Source organism: Seriola dumerili, unplaced genomic scaffold, assembly GCF_002260705.1.
Source record: "Seriola dumerili isolate Sdu_G_001 unplaced genomic scaffold, Sdu_1.0 BDQW01000068.1, whole genome shotgun sequence".
Classification (NCBI taxonomy): domain Eukaryota; kingdom Metazoa; phylum Chordata; class Actinopteri; order Carangiformes; family Carangidae; genus Seriola; species Seriola dumerili.
Window position 1 is genome coordinate 1,052,024 of NW_019174323.1, and position 18,021 is coordinate 1,070,044.

General features: G+C 42.2%; 2 protein-coding genes across 3 annotated transcripts in view; one reads left to right on the forward strand and one right to left on the reverse strand.

Annotated features, from left to right (window-relative positions):
- Positions 1-810: 810 nt before the first annotated feature.
- LOC111219552 (calmodulin-like) lies at positions 811-2,124 on the forward strand. Its single transcript, XM_022742268.1, has 4 exons — positions 811-916; positions 1,093-1,228; positions 1,620-1,735; positions 2,081-2,124. Exons 1-4 carry the CDS (start codon positions 811-813, stop codon positions 2,122-2,124), a joined length of 402 nt encoding a protein of 133 aa, XP_022597989.1.
- Positions 2,125-8,277: 6,153 nt separating this feature from the next.
- Positions 8,278-18,021, reverse strand: part of LOC111219706 (alpha-N-acetylgalactosaminide alpha-2,6-sialyltransferase 2-like) — a 15,617-nt gene continuing 5,873 nt past the window's right edge. The window contains exons 3-11 of one of the 2 annotated variants that reach the window (XM_022742434.1): positions 17,318-17,684; positions 15,284-15,449; positions 14,325-14,499; positions 13,182-13,320; positions 12,870-12,973; positions 11,756-11,839; positions 11,448-11,547; positions 10,683-10,870; positions 8,278-8,795 (exon numbers count right to left, since the gene is read on the reverse strand). In XM_022742434.1, the coding sequence (XP_022598155.1) occupies positions 10,700-10,870; positions 11,448-11,547; positions 11,756-11,839; positions 12,870-12,973; positions 13,182-13,320; positions 14,325-14,499; positions 15,284-15,449; positions 17,318-17,684 (1,306 nt within the window). In that variant the 3' untranslated portion in view covers positions 8,278-8,795; positions 10,683-10,699. Of the gene's footprint in view, positions 8,796-9,441; positions 10,871-11,447; positions 11,548-11,755; positions 11,840-12,869; positions 12,974-13,181; positions 13,321-14,324; positions 14,500-15,283; positions 15,450-17,317; positions 17,685-18,021 lie in introns of those variants that run through there. The other variant, XM_022742433.1, reaches the window with a different exon arrangement.

An 18,021-nucleotide genomic window follows, 5' to 3' on the forward strand; every position in this document is an offset into this window, starting at 1 on the left:
ATGAAAGACAAAAGAGTCAAGTTAGTTTTATCTGTACAGCCTCAGGAGCAGATCACTGTTTTTCTGAGAGGGCCGAGTGAGTCAGTACAACATATGACACTATCTATCCTTCGACCCTTAAGTCAGATGAGGACAAAAGAGATTCAGATAAGAGAAAGAAAGGAAAGAAAAGGAGGGGTGAAGCAAAACACACAGATGAAATGAAGCAAAGAAGAAAATAAAGGAAATGGGGAAACAAAGGAAGATTAAATGAATAATTCAACATTTTGGGAATTACTTTCCGACAGAGATAATGCTGGAGCCAGGAGCGTCTGCGAGGCAACCACTGCTTATATAACCCTGTGTAAAGCAGTGAATTGTTGTGTTTACACTTTGGTTTTTGTGCAGATAAAACAAACGATATCTAATGTATGAATGTGTCAGACAGCACCTAGCAAGCTGTTTCCCTCTGTTTCTAGTCTTTGTGCTAAGCTAAGCTAACCCACTGTTGGCTGTAGCTTCATATCTAGACAACAGATATAAGAGCAGTATGGAACTTCTCATTTAAGTCTCAGCCAGAAAGCAGGTAAGCATATTTCCTAAACTGTTGGAGTCTTCTTTTAAGGCTCAGCTCATGTTGGGATGTGAAATCTTATTATGAAATGTTACTAATAACTGGCAGCGTGTAATCGTAACATAAAAACTACAATATCACCCTCAAAAATTCTGAGTAAATATGTGTAATAAATGTTAGACATTGATATCAGTGTCATCAGAAATGTTCTGATGTTCTTCTCTCCTGATCTCCAGGTCAAGACACACCTGCAGAAGATGGAGGACGACTTCCGGCCAGAGGTGAAGAAGGTGGCTGTGGCCATGGGCGCTTCACTCACAGAGCAGGATATTGACCGCATGCCACGGGGGATGAGAACGCAGGGTGACACTGTGTGTGTGTGTGTGTGTGTGTGTGTGTGTGTGTGTGTGTGTGTGTGTGTGTGTGTGTGTGAGAGAGATGGCAGTCACACATTAAACAGTGACTGCTATGATGCCTCACATGTGAGTCATGACGATGACCTCACTGCCTGATGTCATCGTTTATTTGATCCTCTGCAGGAAACTTCAACTACAGCAGGTTTCTGGAGTACATGAGGCAGTTCAAGACCTCGGAGCAGAGAGAGGAAGCCATCAAGAAGGCCTTCATGATGCTCGACAAGGATGGCAGCGGCTACATAGAGTGGAACGAGATCAAGTACGAGCCCTACTGCTATCTAAAGATAAGGCTTTCGTTATCTTGAATTTTTCTTATTCTCAACAAATCCAACAAAAAAGGTCAAAACCAACTTTTAACTTCTGTCTTTTTGACTTTCCTGAAGACTGATGGCATAAATCTGTAAAATCATGTCACAAATTGTAAGTAATTTCCTCAAACAGCTGGGTAATGCCATTTTTATCAAACAGGAGGAAATAGTAGTAGGGGACTATTTTCATTGGTGGATTAATCCACATATCATGTCCATGTCCTCCTTTATCCTTTATCCTTTATATTTCAACCAAATAAAGAAGAGCCATGACTCCTGGACTCCGGACTGACATGTCTGTGGAAGTATTTTACATGGTGGATATATTTTATCTTCTAACAGGTACATCCTGTCCACTGTACCAACTGCAACCCCGTCAGCTCCTCTGTCTGATGAGGAGGCCGAGGCCATGATCCAGGCTCTGGACACTGATGGAGACGGACGCATTGACTACAGAGGTGAGGACCTTTTCTCTCGGATTTCACACTCTCTGATGCACTGACCTGCAGCCGCCACTGAGGGTCAGCAGTTAGTAACTGTTCACATATGAGGGAGAACTTGGCCACTCCCCTCAGCCTTCGCAAAGCCTTTGTACAGTAGAGAAATGGAGAGAGCTTTTTAAACCGTCTTTAAAAGCTATGAGCTCAACATGATGCAAATGTGCAATCTTAATATCAACACTGGGGCTGTTTTGAAGTTGTTATCCCAGTGTGAATATCCAAAATGAACTCCTATACACAGCCCCCACCTTCACCTCACATCTGGCTCTTTGTGTCCCCCCCTCCCCCCACTCCTCCTCGCAGAGTTCTCAGACATGGTGAAGATGGAGAAAAAACCAAGGAAATAGAGGTCACACGGTTCATCAGCGTTCCACAGTGTTGTGTGGAACGATGTGTGTGGAAGATAGAAGAGGAGGGGAAGATGGAGAGGCTCCACACACCTGATCTACCCTTCCTCCACCTGTGGATGAAGACCTGAGGGAGAGTGAGGATGGTTGCTGTCAGTACAGTCAGCTAAAAGAAGAAAAAGAGTAGAGGTTTGTCCAAGTCATTAAAGCTTGGTGACTGTACTGGCTGACCACTGTGTCCAAAACTAATACTTAATAATTATATAATTAATTAGGTTGATGATTGTCTTTTTGATACTTGTATATTACCAAAGATCCAGGACAGTCTCCTTCTTCTTTTTGTACTTTTCACGGTGCACATTCAACAAAATGAAATAAATGTAGGCTAAAAACAGTAAACGGTCTGATAATCAGACTGAATTGTCTATTGGTTTCACTTCATTCATAATTTATTCACACTGGTGAACAAATGAAATATGGGTTGGGAGGTGTGTAAGTAAGTCTGTCACAGTCGGCTGATCACCTGATTGGACATCATCTGAGCGTACTTGCTGATGATGTCATCTAAAGCTGGGCGGACTCTACAGTGTAATACATTATAATATAACATAATATAATATAATAATAGAATTTATTTTTATTTATTTATTTATTTTATTTTATTGACTGAGGTTCTTGAACACGTTTGCTCCTCTTCAGTTCATTCTGGTCTCTGTAGTCCACCCCTCCCAGGTGGACTACAGAGACCAGTAGAGTGTCTTAGATGGGGAAGAGAGCCTGAGTCTGCCACGGCCTCGGCTCATACACGAAGAAAGCCTCTGCAATCTGGTCTGGAAGACTCTGCAAGAAGTTCACCACTCTCCTCCTCCTCAGCTCGGAGGCGTCCACTTCTCCCTCTTCTTCCTCTGCGTCCTCAGACTCTGCAGTGGCCCCCTCCACAGACGGACTGGACAGCGTGTCCGTCCAGTTCGTTGGTGTCCTCCATTTGTTTCTGATCTTCCTCTGAAGCTTCTGAAAGAAGTGCACAATGTTCTTCTTCTGCTTCTGCGGTGCTGCACAGTCATCGTCCCCCTCCAGCATCCCGCTGAGGCTGCTTATCACCCGGTCAGACATCAGCTGAGTATACTAGCTGATGATGTCATTGTACAGCTGGGCTGTCTCCTGGAACCTGTTGGCAGCTGACTTGCTGCCGTGGACCCGTAGGACCAGACCCATCCCCCAGGAGAGAGGGGGGAGGAAGAAGAGCCTTCAGCAGATGTTTCACAGCTGCTTGACAGAACAAATGCACCTGCTCAGCTGGACTGATGGGACTGGAGGACAGAGGACTCAGGGAGCTCATCGGCAGCTGGGAGAAGCTGGACAGTTTGTCCTCTCTGATCAGATCCTCCAGTCTGGTCAGAGTGGATCCTTCCCTGTCGTCGCTACAGATGTCCACCTGATACAATCCTGACAGCACCCGTTATAATCTGCTCCTGCTGGGTGTCCTCACTCTCTGCTGTCCTGTCTCTCTGGAGTGTGGATGCAGTCTCTGTTTCGTCCTTCTTTCCCTTGTCCACAGCTTCTCTGTAGCTGGTGAGAAACTCTTGCAGTTTCTCCTGCAGAGCAACCTTCACCTCCATCGCCATGGGGTCGACTCGTTCCTCTGTCACCTTCGTCTTTTTGCGTGTCAGTGGGAACTTCCTTGATTTCTTCTTCTCCTGGCATATGTCCTTCACGCTGTTGGCCACAATGTCCAAAATGTCAGAAGCAACAGAGTCCAAGCAGGACAGGCTTGACCTGCGTGGACTGGTCGTCATGCTCAAGCTCTTCGGGGAGAACAAGGTCAAAAACCTGGTAAGAAGACCCTTTAGTACCTGGAGAAAGGAACCACTAAACTCTGACAGGTCGCTGCTGACCTTCTCTGAGGACACGCAAAACGGATAAGGCTTATATTGGTGGCAAGGTCTCTCAGGATCCTCGCAGACTTCCTCTCTTTGTCCTGATGGTGACTCATGCTGTCAGCGACGGCGAACATCACTTCCAGAGTCGCTGTTTCAAACATGGCGTCTACTTCCTGACCTGCTGCCTCATCTCTTATATCGACCAGAGTCTCGCCTGCCGTCACCAACGCCTTCATGGCAGCAGACATGACCTCTGACCCTCCTTTGGTCTCTGTACTGTCCTGGCTCTCAGCAGACTGCACATGAAGACCCTGGTTCAGCAGCTCCACTACATCTCCCAGCATGCTCCTGACTGACAGCTGGGAGGCAAAACTGCCCAGTGATTGGACCAGGGTGTTTTCGGTGATGCTCTCAGAGTCCGACACTCTGGACTGGTCTTCGGGCCGGAGCTGGACCTTCAGAGCCGGGGTGAGCAGATGCAGGACCAGCTGGGACACCACCCCGATGATCCTCCCAGACACCTGAGCCAGGTGAGGCTGAGACAAAGAAAAAGATGTAAGTATCAAGGTATCAACAGTAACAGTGGCAGTGATTGATTTGAAATTGAGTTTTTCTGTGTTTATGAACAGCTGTTGAACAAATCAATCAGTTTAAACTAAGAGGGACTCTCCACCATCCTGTCCTGGATGCCCTGCCACTCTGCGTCCTCCAGGCTGCTGATGAAGGACTAACAGTAACAGTTAATAATAAATAAACAATAATAATTAGATTAGTCCACTTCCTTTGGCTGAGGTGTTGTACAGCCTGATGGCAGTGGGAACAAAGGATCTCCTGAACCTCTCTGTTCTGCAGTGCAGTGAGATGAGACAACCAATAAAACAGGTGGAAGGGCAGTCAGTGTCAGCTGCTGTGTGTCTCTCTAACAATACGCTCAGTTTCTTCACAATCTTTTCAAAGTCCCGGTGCTGATGATGAACGACTGGAATGTTACTGTCTCGATTGCACTGAAAGCACAAACTGTTCCTCTTCTCGCTCCGAGTCAGGGTATAAATCTCTTTTTTTCTGTCTTCAGATTTTTTGCAAAATAAGAGTAATAATTTATTTTGAAAGGGGCTGGCAAGAGGGAGGGAGAAGCATATGATGTCTGCATAACGAGACTGTTTCTCTGACTTCTGTAGTGTGTGTGTGTGTGTGTGTGTGTGAGACCATTAAAAAAAAACTAAATATTTCAATAAACTTATTGTTTCCAGTTCATTTTGTCATCAGTACAACAGTCACAATACTGATGACAAATGTTGTGCATCTTGTTGTGTTGTTGTAAATGTCTCACACTGATGGAAAGTGACGACAGATGCCTCTTCTTCTTCTGTGGTGCTGCACTGTCGTCCCCCTCCAGCTGCAGACCCCCTGAGCTGAGCCATGAGTATGTGTTGGTATTGAGGTGTTTTCATGCTGTGACCTGCTACAGCTGTGACTGATCTGAAAGCAGATTTAGCATTTTAGCATGTTAGCTAACAAGCAGCATGTTAGAAACTTGAGTCCAGTAGTTTGTGTTCTTCCTTGTTTTCTTTTCAGTGAGGAGGTATCTCCTTGTACTCTGCTTAACAACATGTCAAATATTATATTTTCTGCATCGACTGGTCATAAAATGTGATCTGATCATCTAAGTCACAAATATCGGCTAATATCACACAAACAATTCTAATCTTTTGTGTCATAATTTAACACAGCCATTAAACATTCACAGTGCTGGTGGAAAAAGTAGGTGCACCCTTGGATTCAATAACTGGTCAAACCTCCTTTGGCGCCAACAACCTGAAACCAGCTTTTCCAGTAGCTGCTGATCAGACCTGCACAAAGTTCAGGAGGAATTCTGGACCATTCTTCTACTTCAGCTCAGACAGGATGCGAACAGCTCTCTTCAGCTCAGTCCACAGCTTCTCTGCTGGGTTAAGGTCCGGGCTTAGGAAACAGAGGCTGTAGACACAGATGGAGACCGTCAGATTTACTGTGAGGTGGTGCACTGACTTATTCTCACCTCTAAGGGTCAGCAGTTAGTTACTCTTCATGTCTGAGGGGAGAACAGCACGTCACTCCCTTCAGGTTTTTTACAAAGCTGGATCATTGATCGACTTTTCGTGAATAGAAATGAAAAATACCAGCTGCGTCCTCTGCTGTTTGTTTTTATGATTTGATAAATGTCAAATGCACTATAATCATGATGTTAACACAGACTACTGTTCTGTTGTAGTTGTACAAAGTGGCACATGTTGTCATGGAGGAATGAGAGCCCACATTTTTTAAATTAACTTGAGAAAACACAACACATCAGACAGTAAATCCTCTGAAAACTGTTTCCTTTCACCTGCTTTGATGGGAAATTTATCCATCATACAAGCTGATAATCTGCCCCTCTCCCCACATGCATTCACTTAAACACCAGTCAGGAAAAGGCCTCGTCTTTCAGGCTGGTGGCTGCACATTACCAACTGCAGTGTGTAATTGTAATGTCCCTAATGCCAGACATTTTGGCAGCACTGCAAAGTCTGACTCATGGCTTTGGTAACTCCCTAATGCAGCCCCCACCCCGACCACATCGCGCCATGCACATCTGGCTCTGCGAGCCCCCCCCCCCCCCCCACCTCGCTGAGCTGAGCTCTCAGACGCAGTGAAGATGGAGAAGGAGCCGAGGAAATAAAGAGGTCACCTAGTTCCTCTGTGTTTTTACAGGGAGAGTGAGGAGGAGAGGAGGACGGAGAGGCCCTGCATACCACATCTACCCTCCCCACAAAACACTCAACAGTCAAGGGAGTGTGAGGACCTTTGTCATGAGGAAAGTTTGATAAAAGAAAGTGGAACAAAAATGATCTGTGGGAAAGTAGTTTGTGGTTCCTTTATTGGTCGACTGTCAGGTCTCCAAAACTCATGATTGACCTTGATCTGAGTGTGTTGCTACTGTCATCTGAAAGCACATTCTCACTTGAGCAGCACACTGCTTTAAAAAAGAAGCACATACATGAATTCAATAATGACAGTTTTTTTAAAACTTTTTGCTGCATCTGAGCTCCTGTTTCCTAGATCCTGGATGCTGTAATCAAGAAAGTTTTGGTGACACTTTCAAATTTGCTCTATGTGTGTTCAGGAAATGCAAAGCAGTGCAATCTGCATGCCCTCTCCTCATTGACTGATGATAAATGAGCAGTTGTATTCCTCTTGAAAAGATCAAATATGGTTGAAGAAAAGGATACAACGACTACAACTACCACCATGACAAGCCAACCAAAGGTCTCTTTTAGGGAGATACCATCGTAAGTGTAATGTCTCATTATGTTTCACTCTATGCACTTTTTTTTCTGGGTGGGGGTGGGACAGGGAATTCTGTTCTGTGAAATTGTTAAAATAAATGTGAAAACTAGAATTACCCCCTGGTGGTCGCATGCCTCTGCCGACCTGCCAAGCTGGAGGAATTATGGTCCCGATCTCTCCTCCCTGAGTTACAGCATTTAATGATAGGTGTTTTTGTAGAACATTATGATGTCACAGTTAAGTTTGGATATAAAATGCAATCACTTCATTTCATCCTTATAGACATTTGAGTTCAACTGTGTCATAATTAGTGTATGAATTTGTGAGTTATGGCCAAAAACATGTCTTGTGAGGTCACAGTGACTTTGACCTTTGACCATTAAAATGTAATCAGTTCATCTTTGAGATTAAGTGAACATTTGTGCCAAATTTCCCTCAAAGTGTTACTGAGATATCTCATTCACAAGAATGGGATGTACAGCTGGACAACCCAAAAACATAATGCCTCCGGTCCTGGCTGTCGTTGGTGCAGAAGCATAATATAGTATTCCAAAAAGAATTTTTTTTACAATTATTTTCTGAAAAAAATATTAATTTGGCACAAATAACACAAAATAAAGACTGCGAGACTTAGTCGTGCTGAGTTTCAAGTTTCAAGTTTCTACAAGCAAAAATTCCTTCAGTATTTATTATCAGAAATATATTGTCTGTGTCTTGAACTGTATGTTTGCTTGAAGACTAATGTCAAATTTTGTATGTTTAGCTTTGTGCTGTGCAGTGATCAAAAGACCGTCAGTTATACTAGCAATTTAGTTAATTAACAGGAGGTGTACCAACTGTCTCTGCTTTCCCTCTAATTAGATCTATTTTATAGTCATTTACATGACGTGTCTTTGGAGTTTACAGTTACATGTCATACAAAATAATGGGATGTGTTTTAGTGAGGAACAAAAAAAGACGAACTCACTGAGATAAAATCAGTTTGTTTTTATACAGATTCAGAGTCAGGAATTGCACTATAAAAAGGTCTCCTCTTCCTCCCTTTACACATTGTAAATAATAATAATTAAAATGATTGGATCACTTAGTTTTAATATGTGTTGGTTTCATATACAAAGTAGTTACATTTTAAATATTCCCTGATGTACAGTGTGTCTTTGGTTTCCTGTCTCCTCCCTCACCGTAAGACCTACAGTAACACAGAAAAGTACATCCGTGCTATTGTGGATGTGATGCCTCCGTTCAGTTTGAGATGAGGGGGGGCAACAATCAATCTCACTGAACCCAGACCCTTCATTGTCTCGGCTCAGAGAGGAGTCCAGGTGTGGCGGATGAAAACGCAGATTCCTTGAGAGAAGTCCTTGGCGATGGTCTCCAAATCCAAACAGAGAAAAGGCCACTGACGTCCTCGCTTGTGTTGTCGTGGAGACGTACTGAATCGCCTCGCAGATTTCCGCCTGAGTCACAAATGCTTCATCCAAACTACTGATTCACATTAAAAAAAAAAAGGCACTGAAAATCCTGTAGAGCCCACATACTGTTCTTATCACAGTGTGACACAGTGTAAAACAAAAAGTACACTTATGTGCTTAGAAGATTTCAGAACAAAGAAAAAATAAGTTAAGTCCCTTAAACTAAATACATTGTCAGGTTCAAATATTTGTGTCATTGAGCTTTATAGCCACATAGTTTTTTTTGCTACCTTCCACAGTAAAACACACACAGACATGTAGACAGAGTCAGAGCCTGAACATAATGTGAGTAAATGTCAGAAAAAGACCATGGCCACTGCCAGCAGCGCTCTAACCATCTATTTAGGGTGGGGAGACGGGGTATTTTAAGCAAGTGGCCAAACTCAGTAGCAGTCTTGTCCCTTGTCAACACACTGTACTGTACGACACAGTAACACGAGTAGCACTTTAATTCAGATTGTACGATACCATCTAAAGTCTTCCCAGCAAACATGGTTTTAGTGACTTGTAGACCAAAACAAGTCCAGTTTAAAACTGAGATAAATCTGGGTGAGGGGTAACTTTAGGTCAGTCACTAATTCCAGTAGAATCATAAGGAAACCAGATTTTAAAATGGATTAAGTTTGTTTTCGATTCTCAGCAGTAATAAAAAAAAAAAAAAAAAAAAAAAAAAAAAGAACAGAGGAGATAAATAAAAAAAATCAATTATCTACATTATCTGTTCAAATAAAAACTCGGTGCAATAAAATCCGACAGAACTCTTTCAGCCCTCAGACAGGTGATCTACCAGTACTGATGTCACTTTTGAGAGCAGGTTTCCTGAGTCCCTCTTCATCTTTTAAATGCACCTTTAAAAAAAGGACAGTGAGGACAATGATGGGAACTGACTCAAATTAACCAGATCAAGCGCACTGACAACTTCTTTCCCGTGGTGCTTTCAAACAATGTCAGAAAAATGGGGAGAATGGAAACATCACTGGGGAGCGTGAAGATGTCTACATGCTAACCCAGTGCCACCAAACATGAACAGACTCTGTATAGCTCCTTAAATCAGCTAATTAAAACTCAGTAGAACAGCCAGTGGTGGAGGCTTCGTAGCCATTTTGACGACGGCGTGTTGACGGTGCAGGAGATATTGTCACGATTTTTCCCACTCAGCTGCTCATGACTCAGATCAATAAAATGCAGCAGTGCTTTAAGCTATATGCTAACATTAGCATTGTCAAAATGCTAATAAGCTGTTGTTTAGCAGGTCAAATCTTCATCTCTTAGCATGCTAACATTTGCTAATTAGCAATAAATATAAAGTAAAGCTGAGGCTGATGCAATTGTTGTGAGCTGTGGTTATAAATGTGTCTGACCTGATGAAACTGAAACCTGATCAAACTCATAACTTCCTCATCTGGGGACCTGCATGTCTTCATAAAATGTTGTGCCAATCCATCTGCTTTGTGCGGAGGTATTTCACTGGTTAAGTGAAAACTTTGACCTGTCGGTGGCGCTAGATAAAAAGTCAATGGATCACCAGAGTCATCCTCTGGGGACCATGAATATTTCAATGACAAGGGGTCAACTGTCTGACAAACAATGCAGATGTCTGGTCGTATTCAAACTACAAATCACCAAAACCATGTTTCTGGGAAAATTAAATGTTTAAATTAAAAGTTTTAAACAAACACTTTGTTGATAAATAAAACTAAATCTGCTTCCTCAACAATCACAGCAGCTGTCATTAAAAAAAAGAAGAAGAATTCTTGTTTCCTTCATAAAAAGAAAACTTCTGCCACGTGTTTGTTTTGCTCAGTTCAGAGAGTCATTTTTGAAACAATGCAGGCAGGGTAGTCTTTGTTTGGACTTCCTGTATCCTCACATTCACGTGTGCACACAGGGCGACGCTCACTTGTGGTCCACGTGAATTCACTTGTGCATGTAGAGTCGTATGAGGCCCGCCTGCTGCAGCTGCTGCCACAGGGACATCTCCATGCGCAGGTCGTGGTTGATGAAGAAGCCCACAGGGTGGTAGCTGCTGTCGTAATAGTGGTCAGAGTAGTTCTTATAGTCTGGGGTCATGAAGCCGTACGCACTCACCTTCATGTACACAGGAAACACAAAAAAGGCACAATCTATGTGTATATGTACATATACTGAATTTCCAAATATGAAATATATGTATATATAAAATAAAAACATCTTGGTAAAAACTTGTATATAAAACCTATTATATTGACACATATGTCTAGCCCATACAAATATGTATGTTTATGTATGTGGTTATATCATAGACATATGTTACATTAATATATATATATATATATATATATATATGCATCCCAAAGCCCGTCAATATATGATGATATTATAAACAGTAGGGTCCAAAATCTGACTGACTCAGACATCTGATTGGCCAACACAGGGCTCAGATTATGAGAGGTTGAAAAACAGGTGGCTGATCTGAGTCACAGCAAAGTACGATTTCTACAGAACTGTGGTTGGAGTGCATCTGCACCCGCTACCACCCAGTCAAGGCCACACATTGCGTGCGCCTACAAGACCAACGGCTACAAGTCAAAACATTCTCACGCTATCGGGCAAGTGCAGCCTCGTCCCACAGTAAATAAAAAAGCTGGCTGACGCAAGTGTACAGAACAGTAATGATGGATGTTACCTGGTCGCAGGTGTGCAGTGCAGCCAGCAGCATCACAGCCCCCGTTGATGGACGGTAAATGTCCTTGTATTTGGTTTTCAGAGCATTCGATCGGAGGAATCTGAAACAAACAGATGCATCTGTGGTGTCAGTGCTGCAGCTTCATTTAGGGTAAAAGTGGAGAAAGGAGATATGAAAGTTTCACACACATTAATAGGCCATATCATTTGCCCTCTGTCAACACAGTGGGAGAGACAGCACGGCCTCTGCTGCTCCTTTAATCTCACCTCCAGCTATTTGAAATGCGAGCCCTGTTTGCATCCTCTCACCTGTTTCTGAGGTAACGGATGAAATCTGGGTGGTACATCTTCAGCTTCTCAGCCGACACATCCTCTCCAAAGAACTTCAGAGGGCTGCGGAGGAAAGACAACATTACTATGATTAAAACTGGTGAATCAGAACTTTCTTTAAAAATATTTTTTCCCTTTATTAAGTGATTACAAAACAGGCGAAGACAAGTGCAACAATAACGAGACAGATACGGCCAAAAGCATAACTGAGGATACAACAAATAAATAAATATATAAAAACTACATGTGTTTGAGAGAGAGAGAGACATATGTAGCTTTACCGATGCTAATAGCAGTGCTAAACACAAAATATCATTCACTTTGCAAGTATTGGACAAATTTGAATTTTGATCTGATGACGGCGCTAGAAAGAAGTCACAGGATCATCAGTTTTATTACAATCCAGACGAGGAACAAGAACATCTGAACCAAACTTTGTGACAATCTATCCAACAGTTACTGAGATATTTCCCTCAAAACCACCAATGACGCTCTCGTTGTGGCACCAAGTGAAAAATAGGATTCATCCTCTGGGAACCACGAGTGTCTGAACCAAACTTCATGAACATTCATCTAATATTTGTTGAGGTATTTCACTCTTGATTAAAATGCACTTTAATCCAAACTGAAATATTTTGAAATATAAATAAAAACATTCTAAAAATAAATTTATTCCTGTGTAATATTTTGTATATATATTATATATACATATTATAAATGCTCAACCCTAAATCATCATGGTTGTACTTTTCAAGTTTGATCAATAAAACCTTGCTTTAAGATATCTGCTGTTTCATCTTCATCATCATTTTTAACATTATTGTATATTATTAGATTATCATAATTATAATATATAGTAATTAATAATTAATAATAAGAGGTTCCTCCACTGTTTCAAATTGAAGACCCTCCAAAAGGTCTTCAAGGATCATTTTGTCTAAACAGTGTGGCAGAAAATGTCTGATGAAGCTCAAAGAGATGTGAACTGTTTAAAGGAGCTTCTAGCTGTAAATTTGTGAATATGAAGAACAAAATAACAAGACCATGATTTTTTATTTTTTATTTTAATGACCACCTGTTAAATGTAACTTACTCTTTGGCTGTCTCAGGCCCTCTCTCCACTGCAGTGTGCGTGGCTGCAGCCTTCATCAGCAGGTAATCACGGTCGTGATCAGGCAGAAAGACGTATCGTGTTTCCTGTTGAAGAGCAGCAGAGAAAGAGAAAGCGAGAGAGCGAGCGAGCGAGAGCGAGAACAGAGAGAGAGAGACCGAGAGCGAGAGCGAGAGAAAGAGAGAGAGAGAGAGAGAGAGAGAAAGAGAGAGAGAGAGAGCGAGAGAGAGATGTGACTTCAGGCCTGATTCCTTTATCATTTAATGAAGGAGAGGCTCTTGTTTTGCTCCTGACCTTTGACACAGGTGGTCCTCTGTACCCGACTCTTGCGTAGCTCCTCATGGAGTTCATTAACGTGTTGGTGGAGAAGGTGTAGTGGGTGGTTCGAGACCCCACGTCCTGCTCAAAGCCCTTGATGATCGCTCCGTTGGTCCTGAGGATCACAAGTGTCCACAAACGCAGATGTCCACACACACACACACACACACACGCACACACACACACACACACACACACACACACACACACACATACAATGTACATGGACACACAAACATAAAAACAGAAGGTTTCTGTTAATTATCCTTGAATGCGTCAGTCAGTGTAACAAACACACACCGGTCTGACTGAAGTTTTATTGGCAAAACTGCTTCTTGACAAAACCCAGAGCAGAACCAGCCTGAGAACCGAGAGAACAGAGCAGCTGTTCAGATTCTTCAACCTCAAACCACCTGAAAACTCTGTAGTCTCTTCTGTTAATATTGTTGTCAATAATTAACCAGTTAGAGATAAACTTTGATAAAATGCCAAATGACAAAATGGCTCAGTTTCAGTAGTGTGGGAGAATAGTTTTAGCATATTACAAAGGGTTCAGGCATCAACTCAAAGCAAAAATGCCAAAACAATAACCTCTTCACAAATATTCAAAAGGCACATTTTGGAAACCGGGGCACTGTTGTAATTATAACGACCCACAATGGAGAGGTTCTATTATACATTACATTATTATTATTATTATACATTATAATTTAGGAAATTTTGTGATTATGAAAATCACAAATTCTAGAGGCAGCACTTTCCTGTGAACTGGTGATTACTTTGTTAATCGTTCAAACATTTAAATCTTTTTTTTTTTTTCCACAAAAAATGTGATGTGAACATTTGATGGCTCCAGCTTCTGAAATGTGAGAATTTGCAACTCTTCTTGGTCTTATGATATTGTGAAATGAATATTACAATTGTTAATCTAAGGCCTGATTTTATGTGCTTGTATTTAACTACAGCTCTGCACATTTTTGTGGGAGCATCAAAATCTGCTCAGACCCTGCACCACACCCCTGCAAGTCTGTGGCTGCACATGTTTTTGCTTGTGAAGAAACAGGCAACAGTATTGGTTTGACTGTCAGGAAACTCTTTATGCAGCATTAGTTTGTCTACCTGAAGACATAGTGATGACTGTCGATCTCTTCCCCTTTCTTTGAGTCCTTCAGTATCCCTCCGTTCCCCACCACAGCACAGTGGATACACTTTGAGTCATTGCTGCGATCCCTCCAGTCGTCCAACATCTGCCAGTTAGCAGTGAAGTTGAGGACGGAGAGAGTTTCCACCAGAGCTGTCGACACAGGAAAACACAGTTCATCTTTCATTTTTTCTTTTTTTTTTTTGTGTGTGCCTTTGTAGTTACAGCCACCAACAGTTGGAGTTATTTGCATTATGTCTGACGGAAAGAAAACCCCCGAGGCTACATATGTGGGCACACACACAGGAATCTCCCATTATCTCAACATGATAAGAAATGTCGACCGTGATGAGGCCCACGCTTCCTCAATCACTTATCCACAACACTTTGTCTCTTCTGTCTGGACACATGTGGAATGCAGATTTTAGATAACAGAACTCGCAGTACACCATGAGCTTCAGAGCACCTTCACTGTCTGCACAACAGTTATAACATCAATGTTTCAGTTATATTATAGATGCATAAAAAGCACTGCCACATGGTCCCAGGTGCCCTCTGAGGTCATATTCCTAAATAAAAATCTTTGAGTCATTACCACAAACTAACACAGGTTAGATATAATGAAGCAGCCATGTGTTCCTAATCTTGTGCATCCTGATGGGTACTTGAAAGCATCACAGTACATGTACAACACACAGATTAGAAGGTGTTGGGGGGCGACGTGTTTCACTCAGGGGTTCATCAGGTTCATGGGCCCATGAGAGACTTAAATAACCACACAACAGTGAAAATGTCATTAAAAACAATATATAACAAGACAACCGTAGAAAAATATTTATAAAAAGTAATGGGGAAAAAGATCTAATAAAAAAGATTTTTTTTAAACTTAAGAAAAACAAAATACTTACACAGAAACAGAACAAAAACAAAGACTCACTTTTGTAATCGATCCCCTCCCAGCCGTGCGCTCCTGGGTACTTGCTGAGGCGCTGGTGTTGTTCACGGGTTGCGTGTTTGGCCCACTGCAGGACCGGAACATGTTGCAGAAACCTCCCCCCAAATTCAGTTTGTGCAACCTGACTGCGGATGCCGTCTGGGCAGTCCTGCGTGGGAGCAGATAAGGCCTCACTGTTATCAAAGCACACACAAGTTCTCGTCTCCACCCTGTGCACCATCAGTACGAATGCAGCATCATTAGTTTCAGTTAGAGGCTGTGCAACCTCAATATTAACCTCCAGACCCCGACTGGAGGCAATTATGTGGTAATTACACGCTTAAAAAAAAAGAACAAGGCTAACGACAGGATGGAAGCTGGTGTTTTTTTTCCCCAGAGAAAGACAAATTCATTATCAAATTTACATGGACACTTTGCTGATGCATGCAACATAAAAACCAGATGCGGGCAGACGAGGAAGCATGGAAAGGTTCCACGCACACACGCGCGTAAACACACGAGCGAGCGGATGGCACCGAGCTCATTAGCAACTTTATCTCCTTGACTGAGTTATCTGCCCCTGGTTCTCTGTGGAATCAATTATCAATTCAGTCTGTGCAACCTCGTCTTATGTAACAGCTCACAACCTAAACTGCAGCTTAACTGAGCTGAAGCTTTAAAAGCTGCTTCAAACTAAAGAGAGAGTGAGAGAGTGTGTGTGTGTGTGTGTGTGTGTGTGTGTGTGTGTGTGTGTGGAAAAAAAGATTGTGATTCACCATATGGAGACATTATTTCATTTAACTCTCACAAAACCCTGTGATCTCCCCCATGAGACGTTCAAAGACTCAATGTTTTTGTTTCATCTTATCGGTGTGTTTCCCTCAGTGGAGCCAGGTGACAACGCAACATGTGTTGATGACAGACAGACATTCAGGAAGGAAAGGAGATGGAGAAACACAGTCAGTTTTGGCTTTGGGAGACTGTATTTACTGGGAAGAAAGACCCACCCAGTTCAACTGAGGCCGCCGCCCAATGACAAAATCTGGAGCCTGACCAAAACCAGAGGTGTTTTCCACCATAATTAATATTCACTCTATTTGATTATTTTTTCCATTTGTCAGCAAATCTCATGAAAAAACCAAAACCATCAGTGAATGTCTCCCACTGACACGTATCATGTGTGATATGTCTTATTCCTCTGAGCCATAGAGCTCCATTGTTTCCAAATAATATTAACAACACATCAGTGAGTCTCACTGTTACACTGGGTGACATGTTCCTTCATTACTGTGAACACACAGCGTAGTATATTTTGACTCAGTCCCACACACACACCATACTGCTTCTGTAAATACTCACTAGAGCACCAAATATGGATTCATCCGCCGCTGAAAATAGTCCAGGTCCATTTTTAAATTAAACTAAATACAGTATGTTTATGAGCTGTCTTGTGTTTGAGAGCCACACACACAGTTGGGAAGTCTGAAAGTTTTCTGAGATATCCTGTTTTTTGTCTTTTCATAGGATTTCCTTACAAAAAGAAAAATATTGAATGTCGCAAACATTTTTCTGTAATAAATTTGTCTGTAAAATTTGAAATAAAGTTTTTAAAACAATGGTGAGAAATGTACATTTGAATTTCCCAGAGGCAAAAGATTTGTTCCTGGCTGACAGTAGGACAGAACTCTAAAACTGAAATAATTAGTTGATTGATTGGTTGATTAGTTGATTGAAAGAAAAATAATTGGCAACAATTTCTAATCAACAGTCCAAAACCCAAGTAAGTAGTATGTTATTGCATTTGAGAAGCTGGAACCAGGAAATGTTACTAGAATTAAAAAAAAACAGAAAACAAACGGCTGCAAATTAATCAGGATTGTCTCATTTTCTACACTCAAAAACATGCAGCCACAGATTAATTTGGTCAGTGCGACAGTGCAGTTATAAACTCTCTTCACATATGCGCTTGAACTTCCAGAGGTCTGCCCAGACGGATGAACCAAAACAAGCAGATGGTCACAGATGAGGAGAACTCACTGTTTGTGGAGGGACGTCTTCACTCATGTAAGTGTCTCCGATGAAGGGAGGCTCTGTTGGTCCGGCTGCCTGCGTGGGCTGGGGGGTGTGCAGTGCAGGGGGTTTGGCACTAGTCCTAGTTCTACCCACACCATCAGGGCTGGTGGTGGACTTTGAGACATCCTGGACTTTGCTCCCTGCTGGCTTCTGCTGTTCAGCGGCCTTGGATGTTTGAGGGTTTAAAGTTGGAGTCTGTGTGGCACCTGTGTGCTCATCCAGAACTGTTCCAGAGGAGAGCTCTGGGTGAAAGGTGGAGGTGGAGGGCGGATGGCCCCAATGGTCACTCTTGCTCTTTCTGTCAAGAGGCTCCTCAGAGTCTTGTGAGCCGCTGTGGAAGACAGAACAACATGTAGCAGTGAGGCCGGCAGGTCACTGCTGCAAATAAATCATCTGAAACCAGTTCTCTCTCAGGAAGCTGGATGTAGCTGGAACCAGCACCCAGTTAGCTTAGCTTAGCATAAAGACTGAAAACAGAGGGAAACAGTTCGCCTGGCTTTGTCAGGGTTAAAACTCAGTAATTATTATATATATATATATATATATATATATATATACATTATGTCTCATATGTTTAATTCGCACACAAACATTGTGAGATAATGCCTGAGACTTAATGAGTGAGCTAGAGGTGCTGGTGTGTTATGGTCTTTATGCTAAGCTAAGCT

Coding starts and splice junctions, on each gene's coding strand:
- LOC111219552 (XM_022742268.1), top strand. CDS start 811: ATGGAGGACGACTTCCGGCCAGAGGTGAAGAAGGTGGCTGTGGCCATG. Junction 1,229..1,619: donor ATAGAGTGGAACGAGATCAA/GTACGAGCCCTA, acceptor ATCTTCTAACAG/GTACATCCTGTCCACTGTAC. Junction 1,736..2,080: donor CGGACGCATTGACTACAGAG/GTGAGGACCTTT, acceptor TCCTCCTCGCAG/AGTTCTCAGACATGGTGAAG.